At 45.4% G+C, this 20235-nt stretch overlaps 1 protein-coding gene and 1 long non-coding RNA gene across 2 annotated transcripts in view; both read left to right on the top strand.

The window, feature by feature from the left end:
• The window catches only part of XKR6 (XK related 6), a 320456-nt gene extending 310744 nt beyond the window's left edge, over positions 1–9712 (top strand). Inside the window, exon 3 of the mRNA XM_043565173.1 lies at positions 8627–9712. Within this exon, the coding sequence (XP_043421108.1) occupies positions 8627–9591 (965 nt within the window). The 3' untranslated portion in view covers positions 9592–9712. The remainder of the gene's footprint in view (positions 1–8626) is intronic.
• A 1891-nt stretch (positions 9713–11603) lies between these two features.
• LOC122474294 lies at positions 11604–19465 on the top strand. Its single transcript, XR_006294889.1, has 2 exons — positions 11604–14215; positions 14460–19465. It is a non-coding gene; the product is annotated as an uncharacterized LOC122474294 (long non-coding RNA).
• Positions 19466–20235: the final 770 nt, after the last annotated feature.

Below are 20235 nucleotides of genomic sequence, written 5' to 3'. Positions count from 1 at the left end.
CTGATGCCTCGGAGCCTGGAGCCTGTTTCCGGTTCTGTGTCTCCCTCTCTCTCTGCCCCTCCCCCGTTCATGCTCTGTCTCTCTCTGTCCCAAAAATAAATAAACGTTGAAAAAAAATAAATATTAAAAAAGGAATCTGGGTGGCTCAGTCAGTTAAGTGTCCAATTTTGGCTCAGGTCATGATCTCACTGTTCGTGAGTTCGAACCCATGTCAGACTCTGCACTCACAGCATGGTACCTGGAGCCTGCTTGGGATTCTCTGTTTCCCTCTCTCTCTGCCCCTCCTCCCTTTCAAAAATAAGTAAATATATATATATATAAGAGTCTGAGTTTTGGAGTTAGGCAGGTCTGCATTGAAATCCCAGTTCCATGATTTCTTAACTACCTGATATGGAGAAGTTCCTTAGCCTGTGAGCCTTAGTCTCCCCCATCTTCAAATCAGTCCCCTGCTTCAGATATATTTGTAGGAAAGAATAGTTGAGTTAATTCTGTCACAGGCTTAGCACAGAGTCTGGGCCAAGGTAGCTGTTCAGTAAAGGGAAGTGATCGTCATTATTGAAATCTTTATTAGAGATTAGCAGATACCGATCAGCCTGGATACAAAGGCAATAAAGAGGTATTTCCTATAAACCATGGTAAAACGATGTTCTACAATAGAGATCACATCTGTAGTGGCCAAATTTGATTTCCGTCCTCCTTGTCCCATCCCTCTGATGTTAAAGAGCTTTTTCTTCAGCCAAGGTATAGTATGGTCTTTGTATAGATGTATAGATGTACATCTTTGTATAGATGTCGGTTTTCCTGACACCTTCCAGTCTTTCCTTCCTATGTTTGTATCAGGCTACTTTGATTGCCCTTGGGTTTTTCCACATTAACTCAGCCACAAACATCTGTCAGTCCTGAGGGTTACATCCACAGATGGTGGATGCCATCTTCTATTTTGACCCTTCTTAAGGATCAGTCTGGAAATATCAAGGGTGTCTTAAGGTCACCCCATGTGGTAAACTCATGTAGGAATCACACCCTCTCCAAACACAGAAATGTGACGAAAATGAGGGTGTCAATGCTTGCAAGTGACGGAAATGGGAAGAAAATGGTCAGATCTTCAATTATTTACCATGGATGTATTTTTAGTGAAACTTTAAAAAGGAGATTGGTTCCTTTGTTGCTTTCACATCAAGTCTACTAAGTATAATTCTGACTGATCGTCAGTAGCGCATCTGGTTTGCCTAAAAGTGCGGTGTTGGAATAAAGAGGACAGCCTTATGGGGCTCATCTAATATGCAATGAGGCCCACTGAATTCTTCAAGAAGGATAATAGGTCCTGCCAAGTGATATGCTGGTAAATGCTTAACAACCAGCTCTTAGCAGAATTGGGGGAACCCTGGTCTGTAGCAGTTGCCAGTTTCTGTGGTGTAAATATTCCCACCATGCCTATTTCAAGCCTCCAACATGACATCAGCCAGCCTGCAAAATCCTTGCAAATTTAACAATTGGATGTCATGGGCCAGGATGCGCTGGCTTGAACACGCTGATCATGCCTGAGGAGTGAGATAATCCCAGGAATCATTGTTAGCACTCTTGCTTCCCACCTGTGTAACTTTGGCTAGGTTATTCAACGTCTTTGAGCCTGGCTCACAGGAGGCATCTGTGAGGCTTATTTCCTTCCCCTAGTGGTTGCCCGCATAGGAAAGTAACTTCGTACCCATGCTTCTTTGCTGTGCCTCCTGGGTGGAGGTGAGACAGGAGACAGGCAGGAATGTTTAGACAACCTTGCACACAGCTGCTCCATCTTTTTCCTGGGAGCATTTCCAAGAAGAAACGAAGCTTTTTAAAAATGTAGGAAGATAGAGGGAGGTTGGATGGGTGGAAAGTGAAGTATTGCCCATCTAAAAGGAACTCGGTGTGGAGAAAATGCACAGGGGGAATTGAGGAGCAGATGGTTGACTTTCCCCAAACATTAACTTCAGGGAAGAGGGGAAGGTTGAAAGAGGTTAATATTGACCTTGATGTGCAGGTAGACAAATAGCCAGTTGAGCATGTTTCTTGGTTTGGGGAACCTCTAGGGGTACAATACCATGCAAATTAGGTGAGTATGTAATGTCAGAACATGGCTGCAGCCACATTGAAGTCTCTTAACATCAAACTCAGTTTCCTCACCTGTAAAATGGGAGTAATAGCCCAGCAAAGAAAGGATACCATAACTAGGGGAATAGCTAATGGCCCAGCGTGAAGGACAGAGGGGCTCCAAATGCCAAATGTCACACAGAGGCAGGAGAAGAGATTAGTCATCTGCATAGAGGAATTGGTTGGTGACTTCCAAGAGAGCTCTCCATTGAGATTGGAGGTCAGGAGTCAAGGGAGCAAAGGAGAGTACCCTCAAGAAGTTTGGAGAAGAGACAAAGAGAGGTGGGATCTCATTGGCAGAAAATGCAGGGTCTTGAGAGCTAGTGTTTGTAAGATAAGAGGAACTTGACTGTGGTTATATGCTGATGGGAAGGAGCCAGGAGAGAGGGAGCTGGGAGCGGCAGGGCCGACTCTTCCTACCCCTGCTCTATCCTGTGCTTAGCGCCCTTTCCATCCCTCTTCTGAGTGTTTCTCCACCATGTGATTTAGTGGTGGAACGGAGCACTGTGGCAGAAAGGTTGAAGACGGCAGGTGCTGAAGACCTGGGTGTGCACGTCCTACCCGGCAAAACCAAATCCTGCTGTTACCCCCTCCGTTCTTGCTCAGAAAGTCTTGTGGCCATCTCTAGATACCCCTGGGGGTTCTCAAAGGACTCCTCAAACCCACATGCTATGTTCTCCCTGTGAGATACTGTAGTGTTCTGGTTTCTCCTTCCAGTTTCCTTTCTGCTTATGTATTGGGGCTCCCACTTGCTGGCCCCTTGGTGCAGCCCTGCCCTGATCATGGCCCTGCTTCAGTTTGTCATATCTCAGCTTCTCTACCTCACCCTGGTGGCTGGGCCCTCCCACAGCCCTGATCCCTTCCACTGCATTGCATCTTTCCTCCTGATTCAGCCACTTCATCTGCTGCTTGCCCTCTGATTTTAGAATCCCATCCTTCCCCAAACACCATATCACTATGCTTTTCACACGATGGGATATCCATACTCACAGCTTTTGTTTTGTTCCCCAGCTGGCAACCGTTCAACTGACAGTGACCCTTGGATATTGCATTGATGCCACCAAATTGGGCCTTCCCTGATGACTAGGGCTAGTCAACTGCAGATTGGTTGCAACTGGTAAGGGGTGTCCCACTGCAGATTTCAGCCTTTCATTCTCTGTTCTGTTGGTCATAAGGTGTGGCCATTCCATTTCTGGAAATCTTAAACCCTGGGTCCAGTGATCAGAACCTGAAGGCCCCTCTCCCAAGCTTTTCTCAGAGGGAGTGGCTTCCTAGGAGGCTCCATCTTAGTGACTTCCTAGCTGATACAGCTGGACTCCAGGCAGCTCAGTGGGCCAACCGCAAGCCCCGCCTCCTGGTCTGCACCACTAAAAGTGAGCTAGCTGTGAAGGTCACTGCCCAGAACTTGTCACAGCCAAACGTGAGGTGTTTAACAATTTCCAGTCTGATCTTTGGAATGTAGAAACGGATCGGGCCATAGTGGAAGCAAATCATAAAGCTCCCCAGCCTGTCTGAGAATTTCACTGGGGGCCACAGGGCCCCTTCCAAGGCTGATTCCTGTGGGCTTGGGTCCTGGCCAAGATAATGCATTGACTTTTGGATTGACCTCAGGTGAGACAGAAATCTTCTAGTGAGCCACAGCAGTGAGGGAAAATCTTGCACCTCTTCCCTCTGCAAAGGAATGCACTGTAGGCCTTTGAAGATTAATCACTTGACAGAGGGAAAGCCATCTCACCAGAATCACCTCTTTACTTGTGGTTTGAATGTTACTCTCCTGAGGAAGGTAGACTAGAATACAAATTTGGGTTTTAGCTCCAAAATCAAGGGCCTCTCTCAGATATCCATGGCTATTAACTTCTTGTCCACTCAGCAAAAGATTCAAATCCTTTGTACCCAGAGAACCTAGACTTTCTCTCCTGTCACCTCACCCAGCCCCCTTCTGAGGCCATGTCTGGAGGGCCCGTTAGTACAGTGGTTACTTTCAGGGCCACTGGAGTCAGACTCTGAGTTTGAATCCTGACTCTACTTCTTGATAGATGTATGTATTTTGAAAAATGTCTTGGGGCACCTGGGTGGCTCAGTTGGTTGAGCACCAACTTCAGCTCAGGTCATGATCTCATGGTTTGTGAGTTTGAGCTCTGAGTCAGGGTCTGTGTTGGCAGCTCAGAGCCTGGAGCTTGCTTAGGATCCTGTGCCTCCTTCTCTCTCTGCCCCTCCTCCACTCACACTCTGTCTCTCTCCCTCTCTCTCTCTCAAAAATAAAATAAACATTAAAAAAAATCTTAAGTTTCTTCATCTAAAAAATGGAATTAGAGCACTGTATTAGTTTTCTAGGGCTGCTGTAATAAAATACCACAGGCTGGGTGGCTAAAACAACAGACCTTTATTTCTTCCCTGTTCTAGAGGCTGGAAGTCTAAGACCAAAGTGGAGAGAGTCTTGGTTTCTCTGGAGGCCTCCTTTCTTGGCTTGCAGATGGCCACCTTCTCCCCGTGTCCTCACATGGCCTTTCCTATGTGTGAGCACATCCCCTGGTGTTTCTGTGTGTCCAAGTCCCCTTTTCTTATAAGAACACAAGTCGGATTGGATTAGGGGCACCTCTCATGATATCATTTAACTTAACTACCTCTTTAAAGACCCTGTCTCCAAATGCAGTAACGTTCTGAGGTGCTGGGGATTAGGGCTTTGACATGTGAATTTTTTTTTGTGGGAAGGATGACACAGTTCAGCCTACAAGAAGTACCTACATCACAAGGTTCTTTCAAATAAGATAATGCATGTACATGCTCAGTGAATCATGCTATGTTCTCTGGGACAGTCAGGTACACTGTTAAGGAACACATCTGTCTGGTGCTCTCTCCCTCCCCCACCCCAGTTGAGCCCCCAGAATGAACTGGCTTCCCTGAAGCACCTTCTGCTGACAGTCCTTCAAGGAAGAGATGCCGTTAGAGTCCTGTGGGTTTGTGAGGCCACAGGCTTTGTCCAGTGAAATGATGCAAAGGTGGCAAGTCATGAGACATTTAATCCCTTGACCAAGCGTAACAAAGGTGCCAATGTCACAGATGGGGTCCAGACAAGTTTCTTGGAGGTGAGTTGATAACAAGTATATCTAATGGCTTCTACCATTGGTTTCTGAGCCCTCAGAGGACAAGTGTTTCTCTGTGTTGAGCATCTAGTGAGAAACTCAAGTCCCAAATGGCTTCCTAAAATGGGCCTGTGTTTTCTGGGCTCCACTCAGGATGTACTCAGCCTACTAACTCTGGACCCAAAAAATGTGTCTGGAGCTTTACACAGAACAGGGAGTTCTTTGGTGAATGTGGTGAATTATAAGGTAGCCACACCCAGACATTCCTTCTTTCAAAGGATCATCTTTGTTAATGCTGCTGGCAGAGAGAGTAGGGCAGGCTTGTCATGGAATGATGACCCCACTCATGTTTCTTCCTGTCCCTGCTTGCCATGCTCAGGCTCTGAAGAGAAGAGAGGTCCCAGACAAATGCACTCTTTTTGGTCTTGGGCAGGACCTCCGCCCTGGGCACCCTGCACATGAGCCAAATGTCAGAAGTTCCCACCTTCCCTTTTCCCTTTAACTCAGAGCATTTGCACAATGCCAAGGATGTGGCCTGGCATTCAAGGCCCTGAAGGACAAACAGCTTGGTGTTAGAACACACACCTGCTATTAGAGAAGGTTGATGGCCTTTATGACCTCAGTAAAGGCACTACCTGGTGGAGGGTCGAGCTGACAAAGGGATAGGATGCAGAAAAAATGGAGTGTTGGGACCAATATGAAAAGGCAGGCAGACAGCTGTGCTGTGGGCCTAACATTACTGTCAGTAGTTGGGTAATCATGGGCAAGGCACCCACATGCCTGTACTTCTGCATCCTGTCGAATGAGTGGGTTGAAGTGGATAGTCCATGAATCTCCCTGTGGATACTCTGTTTGGTGATATACAATATACCAAATTGGGACAGATAAGGCAGAGAGTTAAGACTGGGGTTGGGCATCAGCTGACAAGCAGCCCCAGAGCCAAGTGCTCAGATGTGTCTCCCATGTGACTGTGTCCCAAGTCCTCCTTATAATTGACCAAGATCCAAGGCAGTGTGTGGGTCAGCTCAGAGGGAAGCAGTTTCTGTAATACTTCATGATGGGTGGAGCAGGAACATAACCCAGACCTCAAAGCCACAGGGACAGATCAGGAAATGGCAGAGGTAACCCAGAAGATAGAATAATGGGGAACAATTGTATTTGGCTTTGCTATGTGAGATTGATGGACATTTGAATTCCTGTTTATTCATATTTGGCATGGACGGGCTAATGTCACAACACACAGAATATCGAGATCAGCATGGTGAAGGCTGAGGGGCTGTCCTACTTCTGAACCCCACGTCTGTTCAAAAGCACACCCAGAGTAAGACTGAATGAGACCACGCTCCGGCAAAAGATAAGCTGCTTTTTCTTATTTCTCCAGCTTGGCACTCATGTTTTTCTTTTGAACTGGGGGAGTAATACATTCTGATTTATTAGAAGGAACAAAAAAAAAATCAAGGCTTCTTCCCATTCAGTTTCTGTAGAACTCCCATCTGATTATTAAAGGTCAGCTGTACCACCAAGATTATTAACAGCAAGAAATGAGTTTACCAGGAGAGGGTTTGATGTCACAAAGATGTTTAAAAGGAACTTTCTGATGATGCTCCAGTATTGATAATAAGCCTGGCACAGACTGCTGAGATGATTGCGTATTCCCTGCCCTCCAGAAACCTACAGCCTAAATCATGTGACTCCCAAAGCACCCATTCTCCTCCCTGCCCAGTGCACCAGACAGCACAAACACAGGAGGCTCTAAAACGTTAGCATGACCACTGTGACGTGGCTGTGGAGCACACATGGTCTTAGCAGATGCCGGTGGGAATGCCCTATGCATACAAAGGGCAGAGCAAGACACACAGAGTATCATATTCAGAACTTTCCAGAAAGGTGAGAGGAAACTGTTAGGTGTTTTCAAGATTGGCTTTCAAAATTGCTATGGTTTCTCCCCTGTTTGTTTTCAATCTTGGTTGCTATTATTATGAAAGCAACACATACTCCTTGCAACAGTTGACAGTCTGGGGGTTTTTTCTAGGTTCACGCCAACATAATGGTTTTTGTTATCGCACTATATTGTTCTGCAAGCTGTGAACCTGAGCGTCTCTCAGGTTGGAAGGAAGCTCCGTGAGGTGGGTGAGGAAGGTGGATGCAGGGAGGGTGTAAAATGACTTTGACTCTTCACTGGGGCTTGGAGGGGAGTGGGGCAGTGAGCAGGGCCCAGGGAAAGACAATTCAAAGACTACAGGGCTGGGGCAGTTTAATGAGTCACTTGATGAGACAGTATTCAAGACCTCAACCAAATTTAATTGCATTTAGTTCTGAAATTTGAGGAGAAAGGAAAAATGGAGACTCCAGATGGTCGGAGTGGAGAACACGTGTGAGAGACTAGGGGTGATGGGGAGTCTCGCCTGAGAGGAGATCACATGGTAATACCTGACTAATAGCTGGTTGCTTGTGCATGGGTCAGAGACTCCAGTAACTATTTGTTGTGTTCAGTTTGATTCAGTTACACATACCAAATAGGCAGCATTATTAATAAAATTTCTCCATAATGATTGAAGTATCACTGAAATGCAGGGGAATGATGAACAGCGGTGCTGAGTGGAAAAGGCATTTCCAAAGCATGAGCAACACTCCTGAGTCAGGACAGGTACCAGAGAAGCATGGGCCTCCAAGTCAAGGCTTTGGAGAACTTGGAGCCATGCTGGGGTGGGGAAAGCAGCAAAGACTGAGTGAGAAGGAGAGAGAAAGGAGTGAATGAGAAAGGCAGCCACCCAAACAGACAGAAGATCCCAGGGCTCTTGGTCAAGGTGGCCTTAGGCAGCGGATGGAGAAGCTAAATGCAAAGCTTCAGTTAAGATGCATTGGGTGAGCTGATGAAAAGGTGGGAGAGATGCCAGTGTCTTCCCAGAGGAGAATAGTTGTGCAACTTGGGGCAATGAGCAAGCTGTCAGTCTTCACCATCAGTGATCCCTTCTACGGCTCCTCTAAGAGCACAGGCTGCTGGTGACAGGGACACCAACCCTGGCCACATGTCAGTGTGCAACAAGGATCCCCCACAAGCTCGTGATCCCTTCAGACAGAACACGTGCCACCCGACCCACAGCAAGATGCAAGTTACTGCCACGGTGGCTCCAGTTCTTGGCTTCCCGGGCAAGGCACATCAGCCTCAGCCTTCACTCTTGAGTTGTGAGTCCCCAGAAATTCTGGACTGGGGCCTTAAAACTAAAAGTTGATCTCAAAAGTTGTCAGTTTAGGGAACATCTATAGCCTCTGTGGCCCGTTCCTGATTATGTGTTTCTTTCTCCCTCCTCATTTAGACTTCGGTGTGTGTGGGCATCTCCTCGGCCAAGAGCCCCACTGTGCCCCATGTGGGATGTCCAAGGTTTTGACTGTGTGGGTTTGTGTCTTTCTGGCAGGTGTCTCCTCTGTGACTTCCCTGATGTCCCTGGCTTGGGTGCTAGCCTCCTATCACAAGCTGCTGCGGGACTCCAGGGACGACAAGAAGAGTATGAGCTACAGAGGGGCCCTCATCCACCTCTTCTGGCGCCTCTTCACCATCTCATCCAGAGTTATCTCTTTTGCCCTCTTTGCTTCCATATTCCAGCTCTACTTCGGGATCTTCGTGGTGGTTCACTGGTGCGCCATGGCCTTCTGGATCATCCATGGCGGAACAGACTTCTGTATGTCCAAGTGGGAGGAGATCCTCTTCAACATGGTGGTAGGGATCGTGTACATTTTCTGCTGGTTTAACGTCAAGGAAGGGCGGACTCGATATCGAATGTTTGCATATTATACGATAGTCTTGACCGAGAATGCTGCCTTGACGTTCCTTTGGTATTTTTACAGAAACCCGGAGACCACTGACTCCTATGCGGTGCCAGCACTGTGTTGTGTCTTTATTAGCTTTGTGGCTGGGATCGCATTGATGCTCTTATATTATGGTGTGCTGCATCCCATGGGGCCGCGAGCTAAGATTTTTGCCAGCTCCTGTTGTGCCGAGCTGCTCTGGGGCATCCCTCTGCCCCCCGATGTTGAGCCCATGGCGCCTCAGACCCCTGGGTACCGGGGGACCCAGGTCACGCCTACCAGAGCCGTAACGGAACAACAGGAGGATCTCACGGCTGACACTTGCTTGCCCGTTTTCCAAGTGAGACCCATGGGGCCCTTGACCCCGTCGGGGCGTCCTTACCACCCAGAAGGGCCCCTCATTAAGATTGACATGCCAAGAAAGAGATACCCAGCTTGGGATGCTCATTTTGTAGACAGGAGGTTGAGAAGGACTATTAACATTCTGCAGTATGTCACCCCCACCGCAGTAGGCATTCGGTATCGAGACGGACCGCTCCTTTATGAGTTGCTACAGTATGAGTCTTCACTCTAAGAGCATCTTGACCCAAGTTGAGAAGGGAACTTAAGTTTGGGTTGTGGTAAACACCGCTTACAAGAAATATAACCCTCCCTTTCCCCAACACACAGAACCACCACCACCACCACCACCACCACCACCATCACCACCACCACCAATGCTACAAAAAACAAAAAAGAAAATAAGTCACAACCCCTTCAGATAAGCTTTCTTTCCAGTCGCTGTATGTATACAAAGATATTCTCTATGTTTTGTAAGTAAAAACAAAAAGAAAACTTTTCTTTTGTTTTTTACACATAAGAAACAGTATTGAAAAATCCCACACTATGGTTCATAGGGTGGAGAAGGAGGAGTTGTCTCCACTCCAAAAGAAAAACAAAGTTTTATACCTTACACCAAGTGTAGATCATTTACGGGATTGGTGCTGATTGAAAGAACAAAACAAAACAAAACAAAACAAACAAACACAAACAAACAAACAAACAAAAAAACCTTCAACTGCCTTATGCCCTTAGGTGCTGAGTTTCATTAAGTACTGTCACGTTTTCTCATGCAAAACTCTCTGGTGATTTTTGCACCAGGAGAGGGAAAATTAAACAATCAAATGAAACAAATCTAGAAACAAAACAAAAACCAACCAACAAAAAACCACAAAGCAATCATTCTTCCTATCTGATGATTTGTATTGAACAAAACAAATTTACCAAAAGCAAAGGCATAAAAACCCCTCCTTCTTTTTGGTTTCTCTCCCAGTCTCCTGTCCTTGCCCCTAATTAATCAGCACCTTCTAGGAGCCAAAGTCTGGCTGTTTGAAACTCAAATGGCTGGAGAAGCTACTTGAAGGTTGACTATGTGCCATTTTAGCATTCACCCACTGAGAATCACATTTGTTTCCTGGTGTAAAGCAACACAGAACAAAACAAAAAGCCACCCCAATAATTCTGTAAGAACAGGAAATTCTAAAGCAAATTAAAGGAGATTTCCATTTCTGTAATCAAAGAACATCAGTAATAATAAAACTCAGCATAGTAGCAAAAAGAATGACATCAATTTAAAGGCACAATACTTAATCAGTGACCGGCAAAAAATGATTTGTTCTGTCATTTTAAGGCCGTGAAAGGTATACATTTATCACATGTGATATTGTGTAAGGCCTCTTCTGTTTCCATTTGGTGGGAAGCCTTAAATTGATCTGGAAAGAATTCTTCATTTTTCATTTGTGCTTTTTAAAAATATTAACAAAAGAGGAAAATTAGAATATAAAAAAAAAGTCAAATTGTAATAACTGACCCATTTCAAAGACTGTTTGGTGCTTCTGTCTTTCACCATTGTGGTTGGCTGAAAGTCATTCAGCTCACTTGGTGCATCTGGGTTGAGTGGGAAATTTTGTGTGTGTAGTGAGTGTGTGTGTGTGTGTGTGTGTGTGCATGTGCGTGTGTGTGCCCATAGCACACGTCTATGTGTGTGTATGTGTCTGCTGCAAAGTCTTGCCAGAAATGTAGAAAACTGATATAAGACAGACTCTGGGTATGGCTGAGGTGGAGTATAAGGGTGCTGGGGAGTGGGAGCAGGGACAAGGGAATGGTGCTTGAATATCAGCCCCTGTCTGGATGGCGAGACTCATACCAGCAGCAATACTCTGGGTCTTAGAGGCACGTCATTTGGGTGAAGATGTGATTCAATTATTTATTTTCACGTTGTACCAAGTTGAATTTCTGGAGGTGTTGCAAATATGTTCAACCATTTTTAAATGTTATTTTTCAAAAAGTATTGCTCCTGTAAGGAATATTCTGTTCTAGGGCATCTTTTCAATCCCATTGTATCTCTACTTGGGCACAAAAAAAAAAAAAAAAAAAAAAAAAAAAAAAAGGAAAAGAAAAAAAATCACAAAAAGAAAAAAAATCTCCACAAAAAAGATATATATATATGTATATATATATATATATATATATACATATATATATATAAAACTCTGTGTATGTGTGTGTATATACACATATATATATGTATATGTGTATATACACACACAATATTTTTCGGTAAATACTGTTTGTCTTTGTTGTGTGGAGCTGCAATTTTTTTTTTAATTCCAGATATAACTGTTTAGGGTGCAAGACCTCACATTGAACTATTCTCAAAAGAAGTTCAAAACCTGAGGAATTTTTTTATGTTTGTGGGGTTTTTTTTAATTCTTATTCAAAGAGGCTTCTCCTTTCCACCCCCTTTATTATTTATCTAAAGCTGTTTAAAAAAAAAGAAAAAAGAAAAAAAAAAGAACAAGTTTTAAATTTTCTTTCAGTTGTAAACTGGATGCTCCTTTTTTTGTTCAGGTCCCTTTGATTTCCTTTATTATTACTAAACTTAGCAGCGCCGTACTGTCCCTCTCCCTGACTCGGTTGTCTCCTCAGGTCCTTCCTGGCAGAAAGGAGGAAGGGAGGAGAGGTGCAGAGAGCCTGTGGCCCTCGTGCCCATCCGTCTAGGAAGCATGATGCACAGAGCACACCCAGGCCTTGGCAAAGACCAGCCATGCGGGACTGTCTCCGCCCATCCAAGGGACAGGCCCATGGGCCACTCAGTAGTTAATTGGGAATTCCAATCTGGTCAGCGGTGCTTTCCTTTTTATTCTGCTTCCCTGCCGAGGGTTTATCTTGCTGCTTACTCTGCTGAGGCCGGAAGAGGTGAGGCCATTTGAGAGGGGCCATCCCATCCTGGCTTGCTATAGTCCTAACTCTTGTCTGCCTCGGCTCTGGGGCCGTGTGTGCCTAGAGCCCTATAGACGTCCATCACTGGAGCAATCCTAGACATTGTCCCCCGTGCATCCCTTTGGGACCTCTGCCACTTTGGCTTGTTTGCCTGTCCTTTCTCCTTCTGTTTCGTTTTGATACAGTCACAGGCTTTAATTTGCCACCTGTATTCTACTACTCCACATTTAGCATGTGCGCACGTGTTTGTGTGTGTGTGTGTGTGTGTGTGTGTGTGTGTGTATTTATGTTTACATGCAACTGAGAAAATTACCAACATTTGTGGACCTGAAGCGCCAAAAGTTGGGGTGACAACTTCCAACTCAGGGAGGGCCCTCTGGGGTCTTAGCCACTGGGAGCAAATGAGAAGACCACGGGGCATTTCAGAAATCCTTTCTTTCGATCTCTATTGGACTGGGCTCCACAAGACTCAGGCAGGAGAGCACACTTATCCTGTGAAATGTTACTTCCCACCTCTCCATTATGCCAGTTACTTTCCTAATGATGAAAATGAAAATATGCATTATGAGCAGTAGCAGGGAAATCTGTCTTGGCATAGGGACAGAAGAAGGAAGAAAAGTCTGGAAAGAAGTAGAAAACATGGGAGAGGGGCAGGGACACATGAAGAGAATGAACAGCGTTTTCATTTGCCTTCTCAGTACCATCAGCCAATAGCAGGTCCTTAAGTTTTCCAATCCCCTGGACACCCTCTGGCCACTAGTCCCAACCAGCAGGTCCCCTTGGGTCTTCTCCCCGCCTCCAGTTGCTTCTGGGGCTGCTGGTGGCTGGCGGAATGCACACATTCCCCTGCTCAGAGCCACCCCTGGGAGGTCTGTCTCCTTACCCGGAAAACATTGGTTCTGAAAACCCAGACCCTTCAGGCTGCTCTGTGGCAGAATCACTCAGTGAGCAGTGGTGGCCTCATCCCACACTGGGAACCTGCTTTTAGTCTGCCATTTGCCTGAGAGCCTGGCAAACCTCTTAAGGGCTATGCTGCCCCAGCTGCCCCCCAGCAGAGTGCTTGATGAAGACTAATTAACTCTCTATATTTAGTTCTGGTGGGAGATGAGCACACTGTACAAGCAGCTGTAGAATAAAATAGGAAGGTAATCTCCTTTCTTTACTTACTGCCACTCCCCCCATCAAATCTGCCCACAACCCCCCATAGAACTTTGGCTCTTCATTCTCAGAAATATGTACTATCTCTAAAATCTGGCTGATTTTGTTAGCATCCTTTCTGCAAGTTCTGTTTCTCCCTTGCTCAGGGAGTGTGCCTTTTCTCTGGGCCTCGGAATGAAAAGAAACCTTGTTCTCCTCAGATAATATTGAGGTGATGTCCCTGAGCTCATTGCCACAAACCTGTGACATCCCAAGTCGGAATGTCATGTCTCTTTAGACCATGAGGAGGGGAGCTAAGAGGGTTTAATTTATCAGATGAGTCCCCACTGGCCTCACTCACCCCCCAAAGTTTCTCCTATCTCAAACACACCTCTCCACTCTGTCTCCAAAAGGTTCACCTTGTTCTGAACAAGTTGGCCAGGGGTGCTATGGGGAACAGGCACCATCTCTCTTAATGGCACATGCTGTCAACATGTCCCTTTCCAGTCGAGGAGGACACTTCCTTATGGCCCCAGGGGCTCCCCCACTCCTGCCAGATCCCCCTCACTCTACCTCCCCAGGCACAAATTCAGCCAATACTCTATGGTCCTGGTGGCCTAACTTACCATCACCTCAATAGCCACGGCCCCTCTGAGTCCAAGAATGGCTTAAAAGAGTACAAATATACCTGTCTGGACCATGGTCATGAGGATGATTCTATTGGCCTTGTGGCACCTCATGCCATAGGCAACAGACCCTATGCCACCCAATTGGAGCCTTATTCTTAGAAAAATTTACAGGTTTTTACTTTTTTTTTTTTTTTTAAATTTTTTTTTCAACGTTTATTTATTTTTGGGACAGAGAGAGACAGAGCATGAACGGGGGAGGGGCAGAGAGAGAGGGAGACACAGAATCGGAAACAGGCTCCAGGCTCCGAGCCATCAGCCCAGAGCCCGACGCGGGGCTCGAACTCACGGACCGCGAGATCGTGACCTGGCTGAAGTCGGACGCTTAACCGACTGCGCCACCCAGGCGCCCCTACAGGTTTTTAAAAAACACCAAACGAGATCATTTTCTCAAGTCTCCCTCTACGTTTACCCCCTCCCACACAGTCATAGTGGCAGAAGCAGAGGTTTCTGATGCTGATCTTGTTTGGAGGACCTCTTAATGGACATGGTCCCGCTCCTCTGTATACACAGAAACTTCTTTCCCTGTGTTTATGTGCCTGATAGAGCATACCTCCCCTTTCCTTGTCTACTCTGCTCCTGGGGATGGAGGGATCTATAATAAGCCCCAAGCCCTGATGCCCCTAGACTGTAGCAAAATTTTCTCCATTACCTGGGAACAGATGCAAGGAAAGGACAGTAGCATGCAGGCTTAGAGCCTTTGGTCTAGAGAAAAGGATGTCAGATCCCAAAGGAGAATGGGCCTGGGATATATTCTACCTACAGTATCCACACCTTCTGGCTCCCAGCTTCTCCAGTGGGGTGAACTGGGCCACCTAACATTTGCTTAGTATACAAGATGGCATTTTCTTTTCCAAGGAAAGTGCCTCATTATTCCAAGTGAGCCATTTCAGCCCTCTTGTGTGTGATGACAGCACCTTCAGGTGGTGGCCTGGATGTGGGTGCATTCCTTGTGCACACTCATTTGATTGTCTTATCAAAAAGCTAAAATCTGTTATTTCTTTGCTAAACCAAAAAGTGTTAAAATAACACTGCCAGATTTGGTGGGGGGGGGGCATATAAATTTGGAGAATGCAAAGAGAGCTCATTGCAATTAATTTCACTTAGATTCCAAGTGATGTTCCTAGTGTATACTTAGAAAACTGCCAGGAAAGTCTTGAAGAGCTCACAGGAGTCCTGGGAAAGATCCTGCATGATGAAAGAGAAGGACACAGATGCGTAGACAGACTCATCCCAGTGGCTGGATCAGCCTTACAGGTAGCAGTTCTGTTCATTTCATTCTCAAACATTTATTGATTACTAGATTCTGTCGGGCAGCCCTCCTTATGAAGCACACACAAGTATCCTATGATACTTGTGAATTTAAGTCAACATCAGCTTCTCTTATTAAAGTCCAGGTGTCAATGAGGTGAATAAAATGGGAAGTTCTTCAAGGTTAAAGTCTGTAGCATTATCCCTTCATCTAAAACTGGCCACAGTTATAGGTAACATTCCATTCTCATCTGCAGGTCAACCTCCTGGACATGGAAATTGCAGTGGTTGACCTATCACAGGCTATAAAACCATAAGTTTGTATGAGGGCTGCCCCCAGAGCATCTTAAATCAATGTGTGTCTGTCCCAATTGCAAAACTTGTAAAGAGGCAACTCTGCCCTCTCAGAGATTTTTTCTGAAGCCCCTCACTGGGGAAAAAGATGCATTCCTGCAATGACAACACAAGCCTCTTTCTCATCCATCTTTAGCTATTTTAAACATTTTGTTTCTTGCTTAAAACACCGCATCTTGTGCTATTGGCCAAATATCAAAAGACAAGGGCACTGCCTTGATCTGCCTGCAGCTTTATTTCTTTGCCTGCCTGGTTCTGTCTGCCTTACTTGACTCTCTCGGGCACCATCTGCTTCTTCTCCACCTCCTGGAAAGAAGCTGTGCCTTCTCACTCCCTCTACCTTTCCTTGCAGTGACTGGCAGGACATGGCTGGTATGTACTGGAGCCAAAGGTTGGGAGTGCTATTAATGGCAGCTCCTGAGGGCAGCAGACGGACAACCGTAGGAGTTCCCCCTGCACATGGCCAACACCTTGTGTCAAGGGCTAAGAATAGACCAAATTGGAAATGAGCAGGCAGGACCTAAAGGGCATATGCCCTGGCCTGCCCCATCCCATGCAGAACAATATGCAAGCCCAGATAGGAGACGCCTGCCCCTGCCAATCCTTAACATGAATCACAAGACCCCACAACACAAACTGAAGTCAGTCAGCGCACCCATGCTCATCCAGGAAGGACTACTCCTAAAGTCCATCCTTAAGGAGGACAAGTCTACCAAGGAGGACAATAAAAATAATTTCCTTTGGGTATAGTGCCAATTGGTAACCCAGTGAACATCTCTCTAGAAGCAGCCTCTGGCTGTATGTCATGGTGAATATAGACAACTAGTCACCAATTCGATGAACTCCTTTGGTCTGTTTCTCTATCCCCAACATGGCTCTGGGATCCTCAGGCTAGAGTGGGTTTAGGAGATTTGTTTCAGCTGTAGGCCTCCTAGAAGCTTTTCTTTAGACCCAGAAAGATCAGGAAATATCACAGGCTGATTCAGGGTCCCCACTGTGATCATGGATAACTCACTTCACCTCTCGGTGCCTTGGTTTCTCCATCTGTAAAGTGGAGAGAGAGAAAGCCAACCTCTTCTTTCTCTCCTGCTCAGGGATGCTGTGAGGATTCAGTCATTATTGCCTGTAGCGAAGGCATCATATAAGGAATAGTGGTGACCTCGTTACTTAGGAAGTAGAACCTGGAAGCCCACAGGATGAGCAGTACTGCTGGATAGGGAGAAGTCTCACACACGTATAGTTCTTAGACACTTCACAGCACTGTGAACCCAGCACAATGGTACTCTGGTCAGGTGACCAGGGGTCACCTAGCTCAAGCCAGCCACTTGTAGTTCTAAACCAAATGTCCTGATGTTAATTTTTCCTAAAGTATCAGAGAATATATGGAGGGATCAATTTGAACACTGATATTCATTGAGCTTTGGGAAGACAAGAGAATAGGTGCATGGGGAGTATTTGGATGGTTTTTAAGGTGGGTGAAAGCTCTTTGGGAAATATCCCTCACTTTTGTTCTTTCTCACAATCTTTTTCAACCTTGAGGCTCACCTCATCAAATGGACTCACCTTGTCTTTGCCTCTCTGCAGAGTAAAGTAACAAACTTTGTTTTTTAAAAAACATCCATCAGCCAAAATGTGTGTCCCAATGGTGGGTTTTAATCATTCCCTGGTGTGCTTTGAGTGCAGCCTGCAGGCAAAGATTCAGAGACAAACAGGGGCTGGGGAATATCACTATTGATTTTTATCCAAATCAGGGTATTTTTTTCCTCAACATTTGAATTGGAAAATTTAGTTGAGTTTCTTTTTCTTTCCTTTTTTCTTTTTTTTCTCTTTACTATGGTTTGACTGTTATCAATTCAACTACCAAGATACCCTTTGAACAAGAAAATAGACCCATGCTAAGAACCTCCGTGTTCTTAGGACTCAACTAGAGTGAGGGCAGGTGGGAGCAGTGGAGAATAACACTAGCACTTCAGGAGGACCAGCTGCAACATTGATTTTCTATTGGCTCTTGGAACCTTCTTGGAGAGGAGAATTCTAGAAGTTTCACCTGTTCTCAATCAGTCAACCTGGCTCTGGCTCTTGGAGTTCAGGTATATTTCAATATAAAAATTCTATATAAAAAAATGCACCTTCTGAGACTATCCCAAAGGAACAGATAATTCACCCAAGCAGGTTCTAGTTGTTGCTGCAAACCCTCCTGCTCTTTGGCTGTGGATCCCCGACAAGAACTCCTTTCCCACCTGCTCTGACTCTGTTCTCCAAGACTAATATTATTGTTTTGATAGCACAAGGGACCAGACCATAGTTTGGAATTCAGTAATGACTTCTGTTTGATTTTGTATCTGACCATTCTGTGGATAGGCCAAATTCTGCTGGGATTATTTGTTTCCACAAGGTATTTCTGATGGTTACCTGAAGGAAGGAATAAATGAGACCTCCAATTGATTCCCTGTTCTCATCGGCATTCCTCTTTTGACTGGGATGGATGGCAAGTGAACTGTATAGCATTTATGAATGAGGACTTCGAAGATGGACACGTGGAACCACAGAGAACAAAATGACTCAGTAGTTGGGTAGGAAGAGTGATAAAGAAGAGGAAGGCTTCCGGAAGTATGTGGAAAGAAAATATTTGCAACAGTCTAATTGTTACTTCCTACACACTCTGGGGGCATAAATAGCAAAGCATATTCTATTCAAACAGAGGAAATCGATTTTACTGAGTGACATATTTAAGCATTATTGTTTTATGGAAGGGTCAGAGAAAGCATCTCAAGAAAAGAAAGGCACGTTCTCATGAACAGATCATGTCACTAGAAGTAAAATATCCAGGACTCTATCCTTCTGCGGACCTAGGTCAAGGCACTCTTGGGGCCAATTTCTCTTTCTGTAAAATGGGAAGAGTATTGCTTACTTACCTCACAGGGGTGTTGTGAGGATAAGGTAATTACTGTCTTGGTAAAGCACTTTGAGGATAAAAGTATTATGGTTATCAAGTTTGCTTCCTATTTAAAATCCTTTTAAACTTCAATTGAGCTCCTTCAATTGAAGGGGAAGGTGATCTAGCTCCTCTCCTCTTTTTTGATTAATAGATATTTTTAAATGATTACAAGAGGACAGAATAACAGAGTTATCTCTATGTGGGTCAAGAAAGATGTTCTCTGTCTTTCCACCCAGAAAGGCTACTCTTCTTTCCTTCCCAAATATTTGGGCAAGAAGGAAGGGCTTTAAACCTTTTGGCTTCCATCAGAGAATGCTATTCTGAGAAGCAAACTAATATTGGTTGATTTCCTCCCTTTGGGGGAAAATGAAGGCAAATCTCAGTGAGCGCATCCTGTGACCAGCAGATACGGCTCTATTATTTCAATCATTTCTCCTGCTCAGCCTCAGTATTCCCATAGCCTTCATCTTCTCTCTCCAGACCCAGAGAACAGTTTGCTTATGCTGTGCTGGAACAATAGCTGGATATGTTTTGGTTGGTTTGTGTCCTTGGAGAGTCTGGTATACTGTTGTTTGCTGGGAAGTCTTGGCTTCCAAAGACAAGGGTCTTTACTAGAAAACAAATCAAAACATGTGACTTGTCTTTAAAAAACTTTTTTTTTCCCATGGTGGTGGGGGGAGGAGTTTTCAGTTGCTTAGCTATCAAAAGTCTTTTAAAATTTCTCATCTGTTTATCCATGTGCAAAGTTCTTCCCTTCCCAAACACACTCAAGGAATCAAGTCTGGATTCTTAAATATTCTAAAATATAGCACATCTCAAATGACTTGTTGAGTGCTGTGCCCAAAGTTCTCTAGTTTCTACGAAAAGTCAAACACCTATTGAGCTAAACAGGTTGGAACTCCAGCCCCAAGGTGAAGCTTCCTGGACGTGCGCCAGAGCTTAGTTTTGGGAATGTTCTGTCAGTATTACTAGGGCTGTCTCCCCAGCCCCCCAGAAATCTCTGTGCCACAGAAAGAACATCCTCAGAACTCAGTGGGGACTTCCTCTGGGTTTTAGGACCAGAGTGAAACCATTTGTTATTTTGAAAATGATTATATGATGCCCGTCTTTAGGGAAAGAAAAGGATTACTTTCTTTTCCTTTCAAAGGGCAGAAGGGACAAGGAGAAAGGGAAGGTTATTTGGTTTGAAAATATGTGGGACTCTGTGGTCCACAGTGGTTCTTTCCACCTTGGACACAGGACTTGGGAGGCCCTATGTGAGTTTGCATAGGAACCCAAGGTAGTACGGAGCCCTTTTCCTTCCAACCCAAGACCCAAGGAAGGGATGTCTTCAGCTTTGGTGCTGCCTGGCCCCACATCACGCTGTGCTTCTCAGCCGCTTCTCTGCCCTTCTCCAGACTGTGTCCAAGACAGCTCCCACCTCTGGTGTTCATTCCAAAAGGCCTTCCTTCCCTAAGGCAGGTTCTCATATGCGTACTGCTTCAGGTTGGCTGTTTGTCCAAACTCAACCCCTTTAGCCTTTTCCCTCTCTTTGACCCCACTGCTGCTGCATGCTTCCACCAAATATGTCATTCTCCCCTCATCTGAGCCA

This window comes from Prionailurus bengalensis, chromosome B1 (assembly GCF_016509475.1).
Source record: "Prionailurus bengalensis isolate Pbe53 chromosome B1, Fcat_Pben_1.1_paternal_pri, whole genome shotgun sequence".
NCBI lineage: Eukaryota > Metazoa > Chordata > Mammalia > Carnivora > Felidae > Prionailurus > Prionailurus bengalensis.
The sequence above is the reverse complement of the archived record's forward strand: the minus strand, read 5'-3'. Positions and strand labels throughout refer to the sequence as shown.